General features: G+C 34.2%; 1 protein-coding gene across 1 annotated transcript; it reads right to left on the bottom strand.

Moving 5' to 3' along the window:
• Positions 1-10,837: 10,837 nt before the first annotated feature.
• Positions 10,838-18,380, bottom strand: SLITRK6 (SLIT and NTRK like family member 6). The gene is made up of 2 exons (XM_055426550.2): positions 17,947-18,380; positions 10,838-15,589 (listed from the first exon to the last, which is right to left on the bottom strand). Exon 2 carries the CDS (start codon positions 15,564-15,566, stop codon positions 13,038-13,040), a length of 2,529 nt encoding a protein of 842 aa, XP_055282525.1. The 5' UTR covers positions 15,567-15,589; positions 17,947-18,380; the 3' UTR covers positions 10,838-13,037.
• Between the last annotated feature and the right edge of the window lie 7,854 nt (positions 18,381-26,234).

Raw genomic sequence — 26,234 nt, 5'->3', positions numbered from 1 at the left:
ACTCCATAAAATTGACTGCAAATAACCCTCTCATCATTTTTCCTGAGACTTTCTATATAATATAAACAATAAACTACTGTCTTTTTATTTTATATTTTAAATTTTTTCATCTTTAATTAGTATTGTCATAACAGACAAATGAAGTATCCTCCAGAATCTGCAGCCTCTTTGAATTACATACATGTTTCTTCCCAGCTAAAACACACACTGTATCCATCTAATCTTTCTAAACAATAATTGTTCTCCAAACGAGAGCCACACGTATCTTCACATATCAGTTAATAACCTCTCTTCTTGTAATTGAGTCATAAAAGGTTGAGTCTTTTACAGTTTTTGAGAGCTCCAACAATTAAATGCTTTTATTTTTATTCTGTTTGATGTTTTATTGCTGTAACTATGTGTGACTCATGCACTAGAGAAAAGGCTAACACGCTTTTGAAAGGACTAAATACCCCACAGTGAAACACTGGTCCTATATCAATTCAACTTTCCTTTGACTTTAACACTAATTACACAATTATGTGTCATTGCATTATTATTTCACTAAAGGCCAAAGCAAAAAGACTGATAATCAGAGAAGTTAATTTTCAAGTGAAAAGGTCGAGGTCATTTGTAATTATTTTCCTTTAGAATTCTGTTCCTCTAGGGTTAAAAAAAATTGTATTACAGAGGAAAAAAATCAGCTAAAGAAACTCAAATATAATGTACCCCTTTAAATCTGGAATTTTGCAGAAAAGAGTAGTAGCAGTAGAGAAAAGACAGTATTAATTTTGACAAAGGCAACAGGAAATGGTTTGGTGAACTATGACCCTGTAGTAAAACTGAAGTCTAATCACATCCAGATATGTTATGAAATATGGATTTGAACAGTACCTTATCCTGAATCCGTTAGGCACCCATGGTAATCTGTTTTTGGACCTGTGAACTGCATAAATAAAATTTTGAAAATTCATTATTTTATTATTTTACCTGACATGAATTTGAGTGAACTCCGGGAGTTGGTGATGGACAGGGAGGCCTGGCGTGCTGTGATTCATGGGGTCGCAAAGAGTTGGACACGACTGAGTGACTGAACTGAACTGAACTGACTGATGTTATACTTTTAATGATCCATACATATAATGCTTTACTCATGTGATCAACATAGTCTTTCCTAGACTATTCCAGCTTCTGGTGGTGGCCAGCAATAGGGTTTTGTGGATAGTAGATGCATGTATCATTGCACTTTCTGCCTCTGTAGTCACATAGTGTTTCTGTGTGTGTGCGCTCTGTATATCTGTGCACAGCCTTATTGTCAGAAAACTAGTTCCTGGATTTAGAACTTACCCTAAAATTCAGTATGAACTCAACCCCAGGAAAAATTCTGTTCCCAAATACAGTCATAATCTGATGTTCTAGGCGGACATGAATTCTGGAGGAAATTATTCAGTCTTCCACAATGTTCTTGGCAGTATTTCTTCAAAATGGTAGATATAATTTTAGTTTAAATTATATGGAAATTATTAAACAAATAGAATATATTATTATTTTCATATATGTTAAAACTATTTTGCATGTTATATAAATATTTCATGTTTAAACATATATGTTAATATATAATATTTAATGTTAAAATATATGTTTAAATATTATATATGTTAAAATATAAATAAAATTATTTCTGCTTTACTTCTTATGATAAGGATATGGAAGCCAAACGACAATTATTAAAAATACATTTAATTTGTTCCATTTGAATTCTATTGTTTTATCTGATGTGTTGGGGGAAATTAACCAAATGATCTAAATTATATTTCTTTCTAAGAGCTGTATTACTTTTACCATTTTTTTATTGCTATTCAGTTCAGTTCAGTTCAGTCACTCAGTCGTGTCCGACTCTCCGCGACCCCATGAATCACAGCACGCCAGGCCTCCCTGTCCATCACCAACTCCCGGAGTACACTCAAACTCATGTCCACAGAGTCGGTGATACCATCCAGCCATCTCATTCTCCGTCGTCCCCTTCTCCTCCTGCCCCCAAACTTTCCCAGCATCAGAGTCTTTTCCAGTGAGTCAACTCGCCGCATGAGGTGGCCAAAGTATTGCAGTTTCAGCTTTAGCATCAGTCCTTCCAATGAACACCCAGGATTGATCTCCTTTAGAATGGACTGGTTGGATCTCCTTGCAGTCCAAGGGACTCTCAAGAGTCTTCTCCAGCACCACTGTTCAAAAGCATCAATTCTTCGGCGATCAGCCTTCTTCACAGTCCAACTCTCACATCCATACATGACCACGGGAAAAACCATAGCGTTGACTAGACAGACCTTGGTTGGCAAAGTAATGTCTCTGCTTTTCAATAGACTATCAATGTTGGTCATAACTTTCCTTCCAAGGAGTGAGTGTCTTTTAATTTCATGGCTGCAATCAACATCTGCAGTGATTTTGGAACCCAAAATAATAAAGTCTGACACTGTTTCCACTGTTTTTCCATCTATTTCCCATGAAGTGATGGGACCAGATGCCATGATCTTTGTTTTCTGAATGTTGAACTTCAAGCCAACCTTTTCACTCTCCTCTTTCACTTTCATCAAGAGGCTTTTGAGTTCCTCTTCACTTTCTGCCATAAGGGTGGTGTCATCTGCATATCTGAGGTTATTGATATTTCTCCCAGCAATCTTGATTCCAGCTTGTGCTTCTTCCAGCCCAGCGTTCCTCATGATGTACTCTGCATATAAGTTAAATAAGCAAGGTGACAATATACAGCCTTGACGTACTCCTTTTTATTTGGAACCAGTCTGTTGTTATTAAGAGTTAGTAAAACATTTTGATTTAAGAGCATAGATTCTGGGGCTCAGAAAATCTCAAATGACTCTAGGATCTACCAGTTTCCAAATGTGTGCGTTTTTGTCTCCATTCAATATGGCAATAGTAACATTTCCTAATTCATAATGTTAGTATGTAAATCAAATTATGAAATCAAAAAGAAATCCAAAAGGCTTTAGGAAATGCATATTACAAATGAAAACCAAGCTTTGCATCCTGAAGTGAGTTTTTTTAAATTATTAAATACCTACATGGTCAAATTAATAATTAGGCAAATTTTTTTTCTGTGTTCTCATCTATACCAGTAACATGATGCTGAAAGTTTGTATTCAGATGATGTAGATTCATTGTTGAAACACTTCACTAGTGTTTGAAATACACATACTTCCCAATACATTTATTTTGAAGTTAAAATGTAAACAAACATATGGAGAATTCAGACCTTGCAAGACCAAAGGTTATATTTATATTGATGATAGGCTTATTGTATGATTAGAAGTTAAACAAACATTCAACACTAAAATAATAAGTGTGATGAACGAGTACAATGTTTGCAGCTGTGAAGAATGTAGTATTTGCCTTAGTCAACTGAAATGGTAATCACATTTAAAATGTTTTTATAAACTTATGAGATGAAGCACGATAAGATGGTATAAGCAGGAATTTTTCAAGTAAGTGAAATCTGAACTTGACCGCTGCTGTGTGTGTGGTTCTGAGCAATTTCACATTCTGAGGTTCATTGGCTTTATAGGTAAAATAAGGATAATACTGTTACTTGCAGGTTAAATGTGAGGATTCAACTGAGTGTATACAGAGCACCAGCTACTTGGTCTAGATGTCTGGTAGGCAAACACTAAACTATAGCTATCTTTATCATTTATGTAAACTCCCAGGTGTAATACAGCCCTTATAAAGGACAGTGCTAAGAACAGTCTTGCTAAACTCACTTTTTTACATTCATATTGAACACCCTTGTAGCTATAGGAAGTTCAGACCCAATGATACTAACCTTTATAATTTGATATTTTTCTCTCATATATTATTTTCTCTTAAACATGAGGTAATATGTCATGTTAATGGCACTCCAGGGTTAAACATAAAGACTATAATAAATTATAAATAATGCAACAATACTTTTAAAATTGTGTATGATTTTAAAAACCCAAATATTGTTATTTCAACAAACGATCATTTGCGTGCAAAAAAAAATCTGAATTCAAACCTTATACCTTTCACATAAATTTACTCAAAATGGAAATGGATCATGGGCCTTAGTATAATGTGTAAAACAAAAACTCTTAGGTAATGTGGAAGAAAATCTAGGTGACCTTGAATATGGCAATGATTTCATAGATACCATAAAAGGCATAATCTGTAAAAGAAATAGCATATAAGCTGGATTTCATTGAAATAAAAAATGTATGCTCTGTGAATTACACTGTCAAGAGAGTGAGAAAACAAGTCATTGAAAACTCGGAAAACTATTTGCAAAAGATACATTTGATAAGATACATTTGATAAGATACATTTGATTAGATACATTTGAAAAGATACATTTGATTCTGATTTGAATGGATTGAAACATGTATATTATCATATGTGAAACGAATCTGACGTGGTTGGGGGCTCCCCACCTCAACACTATGTGGATTTAAGAGGCCGTTTCTTCCAGAAGTGTACAAATTAGCCTGGGATAGAAACTGCACGCTGAATTTACTAATTAAGAAATGAGAAACCAGAACTATAAAGGTGGAATAGAAATGCAAAAAAATAAAAAAAATAAAAATGTATGCTCTGTGAACTACACTGTCAAGAGGGTGAGAAAACAAGTCATTGACTAGGAAAACTATTTGCAAAAGATACATTTGATAAGATACATTTGAAAAGATCCATTTGATTCTGTTATCCAAAACACAAAAGAACTCTTAAAACTCAGTAATAATGAAAACAGGCCACATGATTAAAAGAAAGGATGAAAAGCTTAACAAACACTTCATGAAGGAAGATATACAGAGGGGAAAATAGCACTAAAGGTGGTGCAAAAAAAATAGCACAACAGGTGGTGTCATTAGGAATGTAAATTAAAACAACAATGAGATACCACTACACATCTATTAGAATTCCTAAAATCTGGAACACTAACAATAAATGCTGGTGAGGATGTGGAGTAACAGAAATTCCTATTCCTTGCTGGAGGGACTCCAAAGTGGTACAGCCATTTGGAAGACAGTTCAGTATTACAAAGCTACACACACCCCTATGATCTGAGATTTATTCTCTTTCAGTTCAGTTCAGTCGCTCAGTCGTGTCTGACTCTTTGCGACCCCATGAATCACAGCACGCCAGGCCTCCCTATCACCAACTCCCGCAGTTCACTCAAAATCACTTCCATCGAGTCTGTGATGCCATCCAGCCATCTCACTCTCTGTCGTCCCCTTCTCCTCCCGCCCCCAATCCTTCCCAGCATCAGAGTCTTTTCCAGTGAGTCAACTCTTCGCATGAGGTGGCCAAATGAGTCAAAGGTGGCACTAGTGGTAAAGGACTTACATTCCAATGCAGGAGATGTAAGAGATTTGAGTTTGATCCCTGGGTCAGGAAGATCCCCTAGAGAAGGGAATGGCAATCCACTCGTGTTTTTGCCTGAAGAATGTCACAGACAGAGGCTACAGTCTGTGGGTTTGCAAAGAGTTGGACACAACTGAGCAACTAACAAATGAGTCAGAAACCTCTGTCTACATGAAAACCTGTGCACAGATGTTTATAACTTTTTTATTCATAATTTCCCAAACTTGGAGGCAACCATAATGTCCTTCAGTAGATGAATGGATAAATAAACTGCAGTACATCCAGACAATTGAGTGTTATTAAGTGCTATAAAGAAATGAGAAACAGCAAAATTCTGTAAAGCATTATCCTTCAATAAAAACATAAATTAGAAAAAAAAGAAATGAGGAATCAAGCCATGAAAAAGTATGAGTTTTAAATACATATCACTGAGTGAAAGAAGTCCATCTGAAAAGGATACAAACTGTATGATTTCAACTATATGAAACTCTGGAAAAGACAAAACTCTGAAAGTAGTTAAAAGATCAGTTGTTGCCAGAGAGGGATGAACAGACAGAGCCCAGAGGATTTATATGGGAGTGAAAACATGCTGTATAATACCATAACAGTGACTATACATCACTGTACATTTCTCAGAAACCATAGGATATACACCATCTACAGGGAATCCTAATGTAAACTGTGGTGTTTGGGTGATAAAAATGTTTTAATGTAGATTAATCAATTATAATAACTGTACCACTCTGGTAGAAAATGTTTACAGTGGTGGTGGCTGGCTTTTGTGGGATCAGTGGGTATATGGGAACTCTGCATTTTTGTATCTGAACTTAAAACTGCTTTAAGGAAAATTTACTTAAAAAGAAAAATATAATCCTTAGTATTATAAAGCTATTTTTCTAGGATTCAAATGATGAATTCATTGAAATGATGATCTTTATCTTAAAGTGCTAGTGGTAAAGAACCCACTTTCCAGTGCAGGAGACATAAGAGACACGGGTTCGATCCCTGGGTGGGGAAGATTCCCCTGGAGGAAAACACAGTAACCCCACTCCAGTATTCTTGCCTGGAGAATCCCATAGATAGAAGAGCCTGAGGGGCTATAGTCCATAGGGTTGCAAGTAGTCGAATATGATTGAAGAGACTTAACATGCACGCTGGTAGATGTAGTTACTTCAGGTAGAGGTCTTAAAAAATGAAATAGTGAAAATATCGGATACCATAATCTCTAACAACACTTAAATTACATACTGTTTGTATAGGACTTAAAGTTTTAAATCAATGAAATATCATGAGAACTATATATTTTGTATTATTCTGTCAATGCTTGATTCTCAGAAATATGACAGAAATTAAACGCTTAATAAATTATATTTGAAAATATAAAGAAAATTAATAGTAATTCTGAATTTAAAAGTTATATAATGAGTTTCTGCCTGCCACATGTTTGTGTTGTCCAATTAGTATTGTCCAATACTCCAATGAGTATTCAGTAATTTTCTAGCTGTGTCGTCAATGTGCTTTTATAAAATTTTGAATAATTTAGAATTATGTAATCTGTGTCTAAAATTACTCAAACTTACATCTTTTCTTCCATGAAATGTTAAGCGTGCCCTACCTAAACACAGAAACAAAAAAATGTGTGAAGGGAAGACATACATTTCTGTGATTCTGTATAGCCTGTAAATAACGTAAGGCAAAATTTTAATTCGTCTATTTGCAAAGTGAAAAAATTAGATAAATTATAGATATTTATGATGTGCTGATACATGGAATTGTGTTTCCTGCATCATAATAAAATGTCTTCAAATATATATTTCCTAAACCAAAATACTTTAGAATTCTAGGAATAGGCCCATGACATCTCCATGAAAGTCTTCATTGAGGAAATCGTGTATAGCACTTAAACTGATCTTATCCTTCTACAGTCATTATTCCTCTGAACTTCATGGTTCCTTTTCAGATACTACCATATATCAATATATTAACTTTTAACAGTATGAGTCATGAAAACTTAGTAATGTAGACTTATATATCTTTCCGTTCCGTTCCGTTCTGTCGCTCAGTCGTGTCCGACTTTTTGCGACCCCGTGGACTGTATATATCTTTAGAGTAGTCATAATGCCAAGTAAAAAGATAGAAATACATTTAGCACTCACTAATTATAAAATCATCACTGATAACACCACAAATTTAAAATTGGGCATGTTCATCTTGGCAACAGAATGATTCATTTTGTATATAATACTTGTTCAAGAACTTTATAACATCAAATATGATGACATGATAATTAAATACCTGGAGATTTTATATGAAAAAATTAACTCAAAATACTGTACTAGTTTACTGGTAATTTTCTCACTGGTAGTGTCTTCATGATGTAAGAGGCAATACTTATATGTGGAATGTCAGGTTTTCTGCTTTCCGTGTTTCAAATTTCTGAAATAAAAGTTCTCTACTTTAAGTCTGTGATTTGAAATCATTTTACTTGGAAATGCATCATGTATCTATGTGTGTGCAGTTTGTTGTTTTGAATTGTTTCCATTTTTATTCACTAATCTACTGAAGAACATTCACTGCTGTGTTCTATAAAAGAAATAATGGATTTTTTTCCCATATAAGACAGAAATTTGTTAAAGAATGTAATTTTAATGATATAGTTATCTTTTATAAGTTGATAATAAACAACAGTTCTATATTTTATTTATTGTAGTTATAAATCTCAGGGAATATTTGGACAAATATCTGTATTTCAGTTTGTATGGAATTGAAAAGGCACAAAGAGATAACTATATTTTTAATCACTTGTCTTCTCTTCATCAAAGAGATTATTCTTGACTTGGCTGCCCGGATATAGGGTCACTTCTTGTAATTGGGCTTCCCAGGTAGCTCAAACAATAAACAATCTCTCTGCAAATCGGGAGATTTGGGTTCGATCCCTTGGTCAGGGAGATCCCCTGGAGAAGAGCACGTCACATACTCCATTACTCTTGCATGGAGAATTCCATGAACAGAGAGGCCTGGTGGGCTACAGTCCATGGTTGTAAAGAGTTGGACACGATAGAGCAACTAACACTTTCACTTCTTGCAATTGTTTCCTTTCTCATTATAAAATAGTGTCCATTTATGATATCCCACCTTCTCAAGAAGAAAACTGCGGCCACTCATATTTGAATCATAAAAGTGTTCAGGAAAAAGAAATAGAGAAGCATACTTAAATTCATTTTAAAACCATTTCCCAATTACCAGGAGATACAAACTTCTCTTTCTAGATGGTCAGCGTTTTCTGCACATGTGTAACTCTTTTTATGTAGAGAACAGCTTCTGCCAAAGATAATTTATGTGGAAAGTCTTATAAATGAGAAATATTGTGATCTTCCCTTCGATATGTGTTTTCTTATGTTAAAGAAAACAGTTTATTGTACAACAACTTTGCAATGTATTTACTATTACTCTTTTAAAAATACCTTCAATTATACATCTACTAGGTATCATAGAATAACATTATGAATAAATTACATGCATGTTGAGATCTTCCATCCATCATCTACCTATCTTTATTAGTTCTCCAAAAATATATGTTTGCAGTCATTTATAAAAGATGCTTCCCATATGGTTCAGTGATAAAGAATCTGCCTGCAGTGCAGGAGACACAGGTTCTATCCCTGGCAACTCACTCCAATATTGTTGCCTGGGAAATGCCATGGACAGAGGAGCTTGGTGGACTACAGTCCACAGGGTCGCAAAGAGTTGGACATGACTGCAGCAACTTAAATACTCACAGCATGCATATATAAATGTATAATTATTTACATATACATAAATATATATACCAGTATATTAAAATATGCATTTTAATGACCAGGGGAAAACCAGGTCACTTTTCTCAGTCCTGGTTTAAAACTTAAGCTTTTTAAAGTAATTGGATCAGGCAGCTTAAAGGCCACTAAGATGATCCTTCCATTTAGTTATTATTTGATTAGGAAGGAAAAATGTGCCTCTGTGGTTTAAGATTGATTCACGAGGGAGAATCAGAGTTATTGATATATTCCTTTTTTATATAAGTTATAAGATTATCATCCTAGTATGGAGATCAATGGAAGATATTTGAAGAACACCCTTCAATTCCCAGTAAGTATTTTAATGGTAATTGAGTGAAAATAATTCATTAAATACAGATTCATACAATTTGTATATAACAGATAGACAGAATCGAAAAGATTTGATCCTCTATGATTACACACTACTATCATGATACTACAAACATCCAAGATTCAGACATGAGTGAAAAGTTACCCTCATGTATTGTGAAAAAAGAGTAACTTTTGTTTAAAAAAAAAAAACTCGAGTGATGAAAAGTCTGTTTTAAGAAAGCCCAGGTATTAATGTCTGAGCATACTGAATTATGACTTGGGATTTTGAATCTAACAATTAATTGCAGAAAGAGACCACTTTAGCCTTGTAGGTAATAAACCAGGCAATATAATACAAATTATTCTGTAGGTGAGGGGGCAGGGAGAAGAATAGGAAATACTGGTGAAATAACCAAAGTTCTGAGTGATTATCATGAGTAGTCACAAGACCTGTTAAGAATTAAAGATCATCACTGGAGTTTCCAACTCTCAACTACTTGCAGTAGAGAAGAAAATTACTTAAGAAAGGTTCTATCATGAATGAAACAGCTAAGCTTTAAAAGTCTTTCACTCTTTGGAAACTGTAATTATTTCTGCATCCCAGTAAATAATGTCCAGACTCCATAGGGTTTTATTGGGTTAACAGATAAGTTCGTTAAGGTTTTTTGTAACAGCATACAGGGTTGATGTTACATAATTAGGGATTATACCTAATTGGAAAGCTATATTTACATTGCACCATATACAGCTTTGTCCTGTCTTTGATTTTTAAGTTGAGTGAATATTGTTACTTTTGGCAATTAACAATAAAGATTAAAAAAAAAATATTTACCTCACTCAAAAGAGAAGAATGTTCCTCAGGACATGTCTCTGTCTGCATTCATGGATCCATTCCAAAGATCCTGCAGGCAAGTGAAGTCTGATACTTCTGTGCACTTGATTGGAATCAGGAAATACTTGCAGATACTCTCCTGAGCAGAAGTGCAGTAACATGAATTCTGCTCTTGCTTTGTTCTTTTCTTTAGAATGTAACATTTAAATTAATGCTTTGGAGGGTTTACTGTTCATTACTGTGCTGAGTACTTTTAGTGGATAAACATATAAAGTATTATGTACGAACCTAGATTTCCCCTTAGTAAGCATTAATTTAAAAAAATATTTCCCATTTTTGTGATTTCCAACCTTAAAGGTTAACAAAGAAATGTAGATTTTCAATGAATCTTTTAATTATTAATACGTAATTTGTTATTGCTTTATATTAGTATATGCAATGATTTTTTAGAAACCTAGTGATATGTTATCATAATAGACCCATAACTGTTCTTCATTGCATGCCACACAGGCTCCTCATTCATAATCAAAGAAAGAAAGTATATTTAGCTAGTCATGCAGACAGTTGAGTGTTGAAAACCAACTCATTTAAATGAGCATTCATGAATCACTAAAATAGTATAAAGTAAACTAAAAACATCCTTCCTAATATAAAATATATTCCTTCCTAACCCTGTGCATGCATCTGAATGGTGAACACCACAGAACTAAAATACCTATATTAATTATAGTTTGCCTTCTGAACATTTTCTGTATAATTGATTCTGTAACCAGAAAGAAGAAAATTAAATCACTTCTACTCCGTCTAGTCAAGGCAATGGTTTTTCCCGTGGTCATGTATGGATGTGAGAGTTGGACTGTGAAGAAAGCTGATCACCGAAGAATCGATGCTTTTGAACTGTGGTGCTGGAGAAGACTCTTGCGAGTCCCTTATACTGCAAGGAGATCCAACCAGTCCATTCTAAAGGAGATCAGTCCTGGATGTTCATTGGAGGGACTGATGCTAAAGCTGAAACTGCAATACTTTGGCCACCTCATGCGACGAGTTGACTCACTGGAAAAGACTCTGATGCTGGGAAAGGTTGGGGGCAGGAGGAGAAGGGGACGACGGAGAATGAGATGGCTGGATGGCATCGCTGACTCTGTGGACATGAGTTTGAGTGAACTCCGGGAGTTGGTGAGGGACAGGGAGGCCTGGCGTGCTGTGATTCATGGGGTCGCGGAGAGTCAGACACGACTGAGCGACTGAACTGAACTGAACTGAACTGAACTTGTATTAAGTAGGAAAATGATTTGCCAAAAAGGGAAAATTATGGGCCATTTAGTTGGGGTCCATGACAATCACATCGTGACACTGAAAGGCCTTTTCACACATGATAAAGAAAATGCTCTGTGTGGGTGACAATAAATAGAAATCCTGTTTTGTGTGTTTGTGCGTGAGTACCTGCATGAATGTGCATGTGTTAATCCTGACTGGACTGAATTACAGATCAGACTAATTGAAGAAAGCACATATTAAAAAAGGGTTTTCATTTTAGTTTTATTGTAGTGAGCAGTACTTTTAATTTTCTTGAAAGGCACCCAAGAATAATTACCTTTGTGAACCAAAAATATACAAAACTGTACAGAATAAATAGTTCATAAAAATCTAGCTATACTTTCTTGTAAAATAAAGCTACATTGTCCCACTCTTGAGTCAACTTAAACCACTTATCCTTAGACATGCCTTTTGCTACTAATTTATGGCATCTATCAGTGTACATCAATAAAAATAAAATATTTTTTCCTATTTTTTTACACCAGTGAATTATTACTTGCCACAAGAAACATATTTCTATCTCGGTATTCAAATTTACAAAGGATTAATGCTATGAAAGAATCCAAACTTAATAGATGCACTAATCATATTTACAGTTGAATATCAGTAGCATTTTCAAAATATCCCAAGAGTAAGAATTAAATTTTGAGCACAAATGACATACCTTAGTTCACAGCAGCATTAACAAGAAGATTGTCCACACAAAATGTGCAGAAAAACCAAAATGTTTTCTTCCTCATTCCACCTGAACTGTTAATCATTCTTATTTTTAAATTCAGAAAGCATTTCAGTGGCATTTTTTAATTCTCAAAGTTTCAAAATTTTGAGCCACTCATACCCTATGTAATTCAACTTTCCATTTTTTTCTTTTCTATTACTATTTGTTAATTTTAAAGTTCCAGTTCCTTTTGCCTTTAATGCAAGAAAAGTTGGTGTATCTAACAATTTACACTTTTGTAAGTATATATAATGATTTTATAAACAATACATTTCCTACATATTATAGCTACATTTACTGTTATAGATTTTAAATGACAAAAGTCCAATTCTATTTAATCCATGGGTACTATAACTCAAGAAATTAAGGGTTAAATATTGAACCCTTTTAGATGTGCAAGAGGACATCTATGAAACACTTTACTTATATGGGAAAATATTAATATAATCCTTGAATGATTTACATGCAAGGATTTATTTTTTGGGGGATAGACAAAATTGCCTGAAGACAATGCAATGGCTTCTCCCAGTGATCCCTGAGTTTCTTTTTCTTTTCCCATAGGATTCCTGCTGTGCTTAAGTTCTGATTGATGACACACTCATATAAGGCACTTATATACAAGGTCTGGACTTAAGACAGAATCACAGCATTTCTGCAGAAGCCCTTGAACTCTCTATGTTTGCTGTTCCAAGACTTCTAAGTAATCAGGTTCAGCATGTAAATTAGCTTTCAGTTCAAAATACTCATTTTTAGTCTGTTCCACTAATACCTTCCTTGGCCTTGAGTACATTAACGTCTCCATCAGCTTTAACTCTTCATGGGCTCCTGGATAATGTACCTCCATATCAGGCTGAAGTTGAGCAATGTTTTTCCTTAGGTATTCTGTGATTCCCAGTTGCTGAAGTTCCCTTTCTTTCTCTAAAATGTTCCTATATAACGAACTGGCATCCTGGAAGGTTAAAAATTCAGTGGATTGGTCTGTGGTTTTGTACTTCATATTTGAACCTGTGAGTGGGGAGTGGTTTTCTCGTTCTAAAAGACTTCTTTGGAGATGTTTTGCATCACTTCCCTCTTTCTCATTTCTTTCTTCTTCTTCTTCCAGATGCTTTGGGCCAAAGGATGGGCTCCTATAGACATGAACCATGGGGCTCACCATGTGCTGCTCATAGAGTGATGCTGTGGGTCTTTCAGTAGTGTGGTGAGTTGTTTTATGGCCGTACATGCTATACTGGAGATGCACAGGACTGGTGTCTCTCATCTGCTCATCTGCTTGTTTCTTTTTGTATCTTCTCCTGCGGTGGAGAACAAGAACCACTATCCCTGCAGCACAGAACACAATAGTTATGAATACAATCAGCAGACCTAGTATTAAAACAGATAGTGGCACAGCATCAGTAAGTGATTTAAAAATAGTATCAGCTGTAGTTGCGGTTGTAGGAGTATTGACAATGATGTAACTAGTCTGAGTTGGCAGGGATGGGTGATTGACCAAACCTGGGCAAAGACGTTCACTATTGAGTGCTTTCAATTCCTTTTTGTGTAAGTGCTCTGGAGAGGTGCAGAGTATTTCATCTGTCACTGTGTTCTTACTTAACTTTTGTATCCATTGCTGCAATCCAACCAGGTCACAGGAACAATCCCAGGGGTTGTCCTCAAGGTCAATCTGGGTCAGTAAATCAAGGTCGTCCAAGATATTACTTACAGGTAGATGAGTAAATTGGTTTGTTTTAAGGTTTATCCTAGTGAGAGGAACCCCTGAAAAAATATGTGGTGGTAAAACTTGTAGGAGGTTGTTGTTTAAATAGAGCACTTTCAGTTTAGGCATTGGATTGAAAGTTCCAGGTAATATTTCCTTAACAGCATTGTATTCAAGATATAAGTACTCAAGATTGTGGAGACCAAGGAACATACCTCCACTCAATTTGGTAAGGTGGTTACCATTCAGATAAAGCTTTTGCAATCTTGTTAAATTCATAAATGATCCTTCTTCAAGAACCTCAATGCGATTGTTTCCCAAGTGAAGCATTTCCAAAGTGAAGTATTCCACTAAATCAGACTTCAGTAATGTATGAATGATATTCCCTGCAAGAATAAGCTTTCTAGGATTTTGTGGAGGAGGTTTTAGATCCGATAAACTTTCAATATTGCGCTCTTGACAGTGTATTAGAAGTCCCGATGGGGAGAGTACTTTGCAATTACAAGGAATAGGACAGTAGAGTCCTGGAAGTTGAGTGAATGGCTTTGTAATATAAGGTATTAAACCTGGTGCTTTGGTGGGTGGTTTTAAAAGAGACGTGGTCTTGGCTGACATGCGACTATCGCTTATTGAAGAGGTTACTGCCAGATGTAATGATCCAGAAGGATCCTCGTGTTCTTCGTATACTGGTGGAGTGGGGCAAATTGACTCCTTTTTCAGCCGGCTTAGTATGCTTCCTTTGAAAAATGGAGGGCTGTTGCATACGACATCACCAATTACAGACTGTGGGGGCATGTTTTCCAACCAAAGTTTTAGCTGCAATAGGTCACAATTGCAGGCCCATTTATTGTCCTCCAACTGGAGATCCAATATTCGGCCAATGTGTTCTAAAAAACCAACATAAGGCAATGTTTGCAACTGATTCCCACGAAGATCTAGGTGCGTTAGAGGAACAAATCGAAATATGTTTGGAGGAAGACTCTCAATAGCATTGTCATTTAAAATTAACACTTTAAGTCTGTTGAGCTTGCTAAAGGCACTTGGTTCAATCACTGTAATGAAATTGTTATCTGCTTGTAGGAATTCCAGGTTTTCCAGTCCATGAAATGTATCCTCTTTAAGAATTTCTAGAGAATTGTGATTGATATGAAGTTGCTTAAGAAGGCCAAGGCCATTAAATGCACCAGTCTCAATATCTGCAATATTGTTAAATCCAAGGTGTATTGAGATAGCATTGGTAAGCCCAGAAAAGTCATTTGTGTGCAGTACTGTCAAGCCGTTATTTAATAAACTTAGGTGGAAAGGTCGTGATGGTGGCACACTTATTTGGGATAACTCCTTAATACCTTTCTCTTCACAATTTATTAGCATTGTGCCATCTTTTTCCTCACAGTTGCAAAGAGAGTCACAAGAACCTCTGGCTGAGGCAGAGGACATTGGAGATTGGGACTGAGAAGATATATAGGCAAGGAGAGATGAATACAAGAGATGAATCCAGAGCTTCATGTTGTCATGTGATGGATCTGATTCTGTAAAATACAATGCAATAGCAATGGGCTTTAGTGGCCAGCAGCAGGGAGGAGATGAATCTGACATTTTCAAAATGATAGGTTTTCCCTAATAGGCAAAATATTGATTATTTTAAGTATATAAGTGCACATTTTCTTTTATTTTTTACAAATATTATGACCAGTAGATTTGTTTTACTTTTAACTTGCATTATGATAACAATTTAAAATTTAGGTCAAGGTTAACTTCAGGCATATCAGTTTGTGTTCATATCACCAACTAATTGCATTTTAACAGATGTGAGGGGTGTTGGCTAAATGGACCATTGATGACTTGATATGATGCAAAGGTGTATATTTGAGAAGACCTTAACTTTTTAATTTTGTTAGCTTAAACTAGATGAATCTTTTTTTATATTTATTTTTAATTGGAGGACAGTTGCTTTGCAGTATACTGCATTGGTTTCTGCCATACATCAACATGAATCAGTTCCCTCTCTCTTGAACCTCCCTCCTACCTCCCACCCCTCTAGAGATAGCCAGAAGCAGAGAAACATGTAGGAAATTCAAAAATTATAGAAAGACTATGTATGCATTTCTTTTAGTTCTATTTATGAACTGGATATCACAATATAACATCTAATAACTCTGTGTTTAACCTGCTTTGATTTTGGCTTAATATATTAATTCCATTATTTATTAAAAAATTGAGAAAAATATGTCTATGTAGTAAAGTAAACCCTTATAAAATAATTTTAACTATGCTGTCTAGGGTAGTTTGTATAAGCCTAATTATCAGATATATATGCTTAAAGGTGTCCATTCAAATTTCACACTTTAATTTCTAGAGGTGAAATATTCACCATTACTTTTAAATTATTCTGTGGATAAAGTTAACATCATAAAAACTAAAGAAAAACTGACCTGTGACACACATTTCTGGCTCACAAAAGAAAAAACAATACCTCATATAAACTTGCAATAAATGACTTCCTAATGAGGTCTTGAACCAGGCTTTAGGGTACTGAATATCTCATAATTAAGCAGCTGATCTTCTTTATTGTAAAGCTTAATGATGCAAACAATGAACTCTGAAGCAAACTTCAGTCTATAAAAATATTTGAAGATCTAATTTGGTAAATAAAAAATGACAGTTCAGGATAACACATCACATATTCCAACTCCTTAAAAATTTAATACATGGATCTGAAACAGCAATTAAAAGAAATTCTAACTCTAAAATAACAACAGTGGTGTGGTAAATACTTTGAACTCTAATGTATCTAACTTTATTACCTTCCTTCAAATAGTGCATTTTAAATTTAGACTAAATTCAAAGGTAAACAAACACCACATCTTTTAACTATTCAAATTTTGGAAATGATAGGTGCTTTCATTTGTCTGGATAGGATGTAAACAGTAATTTTGAATCTAATTAAAATTCACAAACAGGTAATACATCCCAAAACCCAATCAATAATCTCAAAACTAAACTTCCATTCCATGAAAATACACAGTCTTATTGAAAGCATGTATAGTATGAAGTTTCTGAAAGGTAGAAGACAACCAAAGACATCAAACAATTGAGTAGTGCCTTTCTATATGAAGGGAAAGTTAGCTGACTGAATGTTTCCAAAGGGAAATAGTTTGATTTTAAACAGTTCTGAGGGCTATGCTTAGAATCAAGCAGCTTGGAGTTGGAGTCTTCAACTTGTGGATTAGCTTCACAACTAATCTCCATATTTCTCCATAGATGACCAAGAAAGAATACTCTTTATTTCACCAGACAACGCATCTTAAGAAAATAGTGAATAACTTCCAGATGAGAATTTCTTCTTATTTTTATCTCACATGCATTTTATGCTCTTCAAAATGTAGTAGGGAACAGTTTCTAATGTTTTCAGAAATACACATAAATATTAAAAGTGGTTCTATATTCATAGTATAGAGATACTCTGTTAAAGAGGTAAAAAAAATCTCCATTTACATATTTTCAAGTCAGGAAAAAGTAAAAGTGGTATACAATATACAAAGAATCTTTTGATATTCTGCTTGTATTTGAGATTCAACAATGGTATTTGGAAGTAATCTTTCCTTCACAGAGCACACATAGGTTAGTTTCCAATAACAAACTGCATGCTGTAAAGGAAATAGTGGCAGATTATTTTACTTCTTCTCTACAGCCAGCTGTTAGTCTAGATGTCTGCTGCTCACAGAAAAACAGGCATCTGCTACCGCATTAGTTGTGCCAGGGAACAAGAAAGAAATTGGATATCCTTTAATGCAAAGTTATTTTTTTAGAGAGGCAAACATAAATTCAATCACTTTAGAATAATGCAAAAATAGGTATAAGGAAATCCTGGAAACATTCATCTTACCTGTAAAGAAGAGACTTCCTGACGTTATCTGTAATGCACAGCTGGAAGAGATGTTCAAAGTAAATTCAGTTTCTTTATTAAAAAAGAAAACACCAACCACTGTGTTCTTTCTTCTCAAATATCACTTTTTGGCAAGTTCCATTGCTTTATAAAGTTAAAACCTCTGGTCCAAGACAAAATGCTGAGCATTTCATTGAAAACATTTCAAGCAGACTGCATACTAGATCATCCTGAAGCAGTTGTCCTTTTATTCCCCAATTAAAATTCACGGCATACTTCACAGCTATGCTGACTTTTTTTGCATATAGTTAACCATTTGCAAGCTGCTGCATGCAGTAAACAAACAAGATGTTTAACAGAGCTGGGATTGATCACTCTTGCTTTCTTAGGCTGTAGATCCAAGCTGCAGCACTGTTCTCCTTCCTCCCTTTCTAGTCTTTCTTGTTAGCTCAGTTTGTTATTAGTCAGATTGCCAAGGGCTGGGAGGTAGGCGTAAATAAAGAGACTTCTTGGCTTTTGACTCAGCCTTTAAGCCCTTCCCCATCAGAGCGCTTTAATCTGCCAGTGTCATTTAACACAAGAGACAGCTCCACCTTGGGACTCAACTCCTCCTCCTGCAAACGGTCTTCCTCTCCCTTTAAATGCCAAATATAGTGCAAGTGAATTTTGATGCAAATAATGACATATGTTTAATAATATTTTGTTGTTACAGCAGACTAAATCATACACTACATTAACGTCTCATCTAGCACAGTATTGTACTGTTTGCACACATGTTCAGAAAAACTGCAAGCATGCTACCTATAGCATGCTTTTATTTTTTTATCTGGTACTTAAGGTTGAAACTGTGTACTAATTAAATCTTAAAATATTAGCGTGAACTGCTTTCCTGAAATAATTGTAGTTTTGTATTTATCATTTAAAAAGCAATTTAAATCCTCATGTCTGAGACTTTTAAGTTTTATTCTTCATTGTGTCTTTCCCTACAGCTAGTATTCAATTATGAGACTAGAAATGAAGTTCTTTTTTTTTCAAGTGGATTGTATTTATTTGGAATGGAAATATTATCATTTAAAAATGCATGCAAGAATCTTCATTATACATGGTTTTGTTTAGTTGAAAACAACTTATCAGTCTCAAAAATATGAAATTGTCTTCCCAGATAAAATGAAACAGGCGTTTTCATCATGTAGTGATTTCAATTTATAGCAATTATAATAACCGATTTTTATGATACTAACTCTGGGAGCATTTTTTCCTAAAATATAATATTTAATAAGTCACTTGTTTCTTCAGCTCTTAAAAGTTTCTGAATTATCACCAATGAAACTCTCAACTGTCAGATTCATTTCCCCAAATGCCTGTGTTTTAAAAATCACTCCTCTTTACCTACATTCCAACGACCTGAACTTTTTCCACAGCCAAATGGAATATACTAAATGCTGTCGTTGATTCATTTTGAAGCAGTCTATGTTTAGAAACTCTCTTGCCGATAGGTTCTAGAGGTTACCTATTTTATTAGGTCCCTTTTCAGAAACAGCTATTCTTTTTAAAACAGAGGTTTTATGCAGATTATATTATTAAAGCAGGAAAACATAAGATTAGGTTGTTATTTAATGATTGTCTACAGTTATGCACTCAGATTCACAAAGTTCTCAAATCTGTGGAATAGTTGTTTTAAAAGCTAAGGATTTTAAGGCAATTTCTAATATTCTCAGTTTCCTTATTATAAAGTTTCTCATGCATTAAGTTCATCTTTTATTATGTGCTTTAAGATAGAAAGAGATTATAATATGGATGAGAGTGTGGAGAAAGTAAAGATAAGGAATGAGATAAAAAAGGGGATAAAAGAATAAAAGAAGCGAGTTACTTTTGGCACAGTCTACTGCTAGCTGAGGGTCAAGTTAACTTAAATCAGTCTAATGCTTTAGATAGGTGGTGATGAAAAATAGAATCTGTGAGAAAAGAGGGAACTAGAATAATTTCCCTCTCAACACTGTAGACATAATTCTCCAAATGCATTCACTTAGGTTTTAGAGGCAAAATCACAGGAGAAATGCTCTGAATAACAGTGTGTGGTGGAAAAGCTGTTCAAATAGCCATATGAAAACAAATGGAATGGAAATTTTTGTAAATTGAATATCTTCTCCAGCTGGAGGATGTGTTGATTTTATTCATAATGTATACCTAGCATATATTTGATGTTATTTATCTTGAGTCTTTTACCTGTATGTAGCATGTTATTTTTTTCATGCATCAGTTACTGGTTAACTACACAATAGTTGGGGGGAAAGAAGTGAATAAAAGCCTTTGGAATAACTCTCTTTGTTGGGAACATAATGGTTAGGTAAGCATTCTGAGAAGCATTCTGTAACTTTTAACTTAATTCAAAGGAGTAATATTGATAATGCATTACTTAGTATTACTTCAAACTTAATAATATACAACTTAACACATTCACAGTGAAGTGAAGTGAAGTGAAAGTAGCTCAGCTGTGTCTGGCTGTTTGTGACCCCATGGAATATACAGTCCATGGAATTTCTAGGTCCAAATACTGGGGTGGGTAGCCTCTCCCTTCTCCAGGGGATCTTCCCAACCCAGGGAACGAACCCAGATCTCCTGCATTGCAGGAGAATTCTTTACAGCTCAACCACAAGGAAAGCCCAGGAATACTGGAGTGGATAGCCTCTCCCTTCTCCAGGGGATCTTCCTGACCCAAGAAGTGAACTGGGGTCTCCTGCATTGCAGGTGGATTCTTTACCAAAGCCTAATAGCTAAATTCACTGTTCTCTATCTTTTGTTAACTGTAATTCCTCAGTTGTTTTACTCAGTCCATAATGCAGCCATCCTTTCTAAAATGCTCATGGCCTCTGTGTTAATTATTGTTGCATGCATGCATGCATGCAAAGTGGCTTCAGTCATGTCTGACTTTTTGTGACCCTGTGGACCAGCCCATAGCCCTGTCCATGGGATTCTCTAGACAAGAACACTGGAGTGGATTGCCATGCCCTCCTCCATGGGATTTATTTTAGCAACATTTTTAATTTCCAATGATTACACGGAAATGTACTTTCCCAGTGTAGCTTGCTCCAAGTATTAATGATAAACTTAAGCTATCATAATAAGCACTCAGTGTTAGTAATTTATCCATGTAGTTTACCCCTAGTGACTCCATATTGGAAAATTTTAAGGTATAGTCATTTTTAATGATATCTTCTAAGTTATGCTTCTTTAGAATGTGCATCTTAAATAGTAAGCATGAAAGTATTTTATTGAAGAGTACATTGAAGAGTACCAAGCAGTCAGAAGAAATATACCAGTTTGTGTTAGTTCCCTTAGAGTGACAGCATATATAAGGAGCACAGTTCATTCACTGTCAGGCCTTTGGAGAAGGCCTCTTCTTCCCTGCTTATATAGGTCGTGGAGGGGATCATCTTATAAATGCAATGTGACAAAGACCAGATGAAAGAATATTTTATCAGACTGATAATGTATATGGAACAAAGAGAATGAAAATACCCAGGATTGCTCACTGGAAAAAGGAAAAATAAAAGTAACAGTGCAAGATTTTTAAATTCTGTTTAGGTCTAGGTCTACCTCAGAACATCTCTCCACCTTTCTCGGTGCCACATTTAAGTGGTAAAGTGAAGACGTATGTCAAATTTACTTTAACTTAAGAGAATGGACAGTTTGAAGAGAGAAGCCTTTTGTACCAAGTGTGGTATAGTCTGCACCTGTGTGTTCATTGGTGTCTGACTTTTTGTGATCCCATGGACTGTAACCTTCCCCGGGCTCCTCTGTCCACAGGTTTATCCTTTCAAGAATACTGGAGCCGGTTGCCATTTCCTCCTCCGGGGGATTTTCCCATCCCAGGGATGGAACCCACGTCTCTTGAGGCTTCTCCATTGACAGGCAGATTATCCACCTAGGAAGCCACTGGTGTAGACTGACGCATATTTAGATACTCTGAAGTTAGAATGTATAAAATCTGGTGAATCTTTCAGGATGATAATACTACAGATGGACTTTGAATATATATTGGTGATTTCATGCTTTTAAGAAAGAATGTAAACTTTGAGGAAAGAATTTAAAGAAATTATTCTAAGCAAACATTTTTAAAGTACCTATATCATTATCGTAAAAGAAAAACGCAATACACATCCTTGAGAAACATTATTGTGGGCTCTATCTGCTCTGTACTGGCAGGGAATTACAGTCAAATTCATGATAATACTATTGAGATTGAATATTACAAATATTTGCAAATGATATCTAAATGTATAGATATGTAGAGATCTTGTGCACTAATTATATAAACTTTATGAACTCATTTTCTTATTTCAAATTAAGATTTATTTAAAATAGTAATGAGGTAAAATCTACTTGAAAAAATTTTACTTATATACACAAATTTCATTCATAGAAAATAATAATAAAAATGTTGTCTATCTTATGCAATGCCATGTTATACATTAAACTCTGAATCTGATTCCCAAATATTGAACTTAAGATTCTCTTTCACATTTCACTGGAAGAGAGGCCCCAAACTCTTTACTGTAATTACTTACTTTTTTGGTTCTGTTAGAGTCAGAACATAATGATTATGGATACCTTCACTTCTGATAATAACATGCAATTTAGCTAAAGGAATATGACCTTTGTATGAGGGAGAATAGATTTTCTCACATTTTAGCAGTAACATCTTGATATTTGAGGACATTTGTACACATTCATGAATAATGTCTTCTCAGTGAAAAGTCTATGCATCTTAGAAAACATTCGTATGATAGATACACTTTATAAATTGACACATGAAGGAGTGTTTAGGAAACTTGCCTTTTGCATTGAACCTTTAATAAAAAGGTTCATTTGTTATCTAAATCTTAAGTTTCCTTCATGCTCAATTTGATCTGAGAGAAAAGGTTTAAACTAATAATGAAATTGCCTTATTCTAAGACCGGCTTTACAATCAAACTTCCTGTTTTGATTTGAAATCTGTTGGCACAAAGGAACTCTTTGATAGCATTGCTTAACCTGGCAAAACTAAAAACAAACACTTTCTCCTGGAAGCTTGGACTGAAGTCTTCTCTTCATTAAAAAAAAAAAAAAAAAAAAAAATCCCCTACTTCAAATGGATGACTAAGAAGACTTTTTTCAAAAAAAAAAAAAAGTTTTCAAAAAACAGCTAGAAATCGTTGATGGATATTTCCATGATGAACATTGAGTGTGTAAGAGAACAGGTCCAGTGGGATAATGGTAGACACTGTGTGTTATACTGATTGTAAGAACTCATTAAGGGAAGACTAGTGTCTACTTCATAGTTTTCCCCAAGTATCAGAATTGCACTTAGAAAACACTCAAATAAACAGTTATTCAAGTCAAATAATTTCTTTGTATGTTCTCACTATCCTGTGATCTTAGGACATTTACCGCCTTGTTCTCAGGAACATATACAAAGTTATTTTAAAATTTTTGTCTATATAACAAAATCTAATGCTAAAAATAAAAATTAAAAATAAAAATAATAATAAAAATTGATCCCCATGGATCTTCCCAAATGTTGTCTTACAGGTATTTTAACACAACCTGTGTGACTAAATTACTTTGGATTCAGATGATTACCAGTAATGGTAGGTGAATACCACTGAATTGAATATGCATGATAGGCTTAGTGGACTATCTACAGGGAATTTTAAATCCCTGGGTGTCTTCCTATGGCCAGTCACCATTTGGACCTCACTGTCTCTTATTATCACATATTGTGTCATTGAAGGATGCAAGCTTAATACTTTTAATCTTGTAATTGTGATATTCAACCATTTTTATAAAATATGTCAGTTTCATTTAGTTCATTTTACATTATAATGTAAAGCTATGGCTATCATAACCTTGACTATAACGTATATATATATAGAGAGAGAAATAATTTTTTTGTTACAATTGGATCTATGTTCTATAATGAAAGAAAATAATTGACAAGGTATACATGTCTGTTGAAAACTCTAAGTATATAATTCAACAGATGACTCATTTTTTATTTTGCATTATAACTCAGTAACAGTACTGTTAATATTAAAGGACACTGAACTATTAATGTCATGACTGGGATATTAATATTAACCAAGAAAGTGAATGAATTATTAGTGACAGATTCCACTGAATAATGTTGGCTTATTTTGTTAACAGAAATCATGCTGAAAAACTCCAAAACAAAATAAGAAATTTTGCATTTTGCTATGTAATATTTTTCAAAGTGTTACAGAACTTAAGAGAATTAACTTTTGAGTTGTAAATAATTTACTCAGATACCCGGGGAAAACTATTCTTTAAGAATCAATCTATATACATGTAAAAAATGCATTGATCATTTACCTACACACCTACATGAAAATAAACATAAATTTTTTATTAATTATCCTTTTGATGCTTTTACCATATATGTTTTCTTATATATCTGGTATATCTTCTGGAATAATTACAGCTTTCTTATGACATATTTTGAAAGTATACATATCCCATATAACATTTCTATGTTTACTTTATGTTCAGAAAAATAAGTGAAGTATTAATGAAAATTTTCATGTATTCCTGTATTGAAACAAGACATGGATAATTTGATACAGAGTAAATAACAAATACCAAAAAATATTAGCACTTAAGAGATTATAATAAAAATTAAGACCTAAGAATCAGACAACCTATAATAAGTTACAACTTGTTTAAATTGACAGACAGCCTTTTTCTTTTTTTTAAGAAGGAAAGGACAGAGGGAAGAATCAAGTTAATTTTAGATATATCATACCAGATTTCTATGGGAAATAAAATCTAATCTTAATAAAACACTCATTTGAAATAAGAAGGACTTCTAGTCACTTTAGCATCAAATAGTATTAAATTTGAAGTCACATGACTATAGAAAAGCAAATACTCCTTGAAATATTTTATAGTTTTTTTTTTTTTTTGGCTAATTATAATCAAAGAGGCATTTCTAAAAAATAGTTTTATTTGTACCTGTAATGTATTCAAACTTAAGAGCATTAAATTTTAGAAATTTCACAGCTTTAAACATTTTATTAGCCTTAAAGCAATGTTAAAAACACAGTTTATCTAGCTTAAGAAGAGAAGAAATTCAAAATAGCACTTACCTGCTCTTTCTTCCTATACACAGAAACACATGCTTTCAGCAAAACATTAAAAATCATTGAAATTAGTAGAAATCCTTGATAAGGGGGAAGGGATGAAAATAAGGATTTTCGATCTAAAAGTAATCTTGAATATTGTTATAATATTGATAAGAATTAGGAGACTCATTCCTGACAGGTCCCTTGGTTTAAAGCTTTTTCTCTCTTTCAGCACCCTCTAGTGGGTACTTTAAAAATTTTTAACAACTGAAAAATTGGCAAGAATGCTAACTTGTTCAAATTTTACTCTCTGAACATGCAGTTTTTTAACCTTAGTTATTTAATATTAATAACAAGTAACATTTTATACAATTTTGAGCACTCCCTGTGTCTGTAACTAATGTGATCACTCTAATCATAGTAACAACTTTACTCTTTGAATAAACCAATTCCACAATTACTATTACAGTAGAAAATTGGAGCAGGAATGTTATTTGTACAATGTTACAGAACTGGTAAGGGCAAAATCTAGATTTTTAATCTACCAAGTTCATTTATGGCTTCAGAATTCATTTTTTTCATCAGATAACATTGCAACTTAGCACAAGTATTTTAATAAGTGGATATAATTTTTAATGAGATCAGGTGTTAGTCATCTACATAAGAGGAACAACTTTGAAAAGAACACTTATGTTTGTCTTTTTGAATAAAAAATAGTTTTCTAAAACATGTCATTCAATGTGTAAACTTTATTGACAGTTTTGGGCAAATCATTGCATAAGTGGAATACACAAAGATGAGTTATTTATATTTATTCATGCATATACATATACATGGAGGTTTCCCTGGTGGCTTAGATAGTAAATAATCTGTCTGCAATTTTGGAGACCTGGGTTTGATCCCTGGGTAGGAAGATACCCTGGAGAAGGGCATGACTACCCACTCCAGTATTCTTGCCTGGAAAATCCCATGGACAGGGAAGCCTGGAAGACTTCAGTCCATGGGGTCGCCAAGAGTGGGAAACAACTGAGCGACTAACACATTCATACATATATACGGCTCATACATATTTAGATGTATCTGAAAAACTGTAAGAGTGATGAGATGTGTGTATAAATAGCAGGTTCTATAGCATATTACATTATACTAACTATACTTTCTTCTTCT

This window comes from Moschus berezovskii, chromosome 13 (assembly GCF_049115385.1).
Source record: "Moschus berezovskii isolate FMDL1 chromosome 13, NW_MosBer_1.0, whole genome shotgun sequence".
NCBI classification, from domain to species: Eukaryota; Metazoa; Chordata; class Mammalia; order Artiodactyla; family Moschidae; genus Moschus; species Moschus berezovskii.
This window is presented reverse-complemented; position numbering and strand designations above follow the sequence as displayed.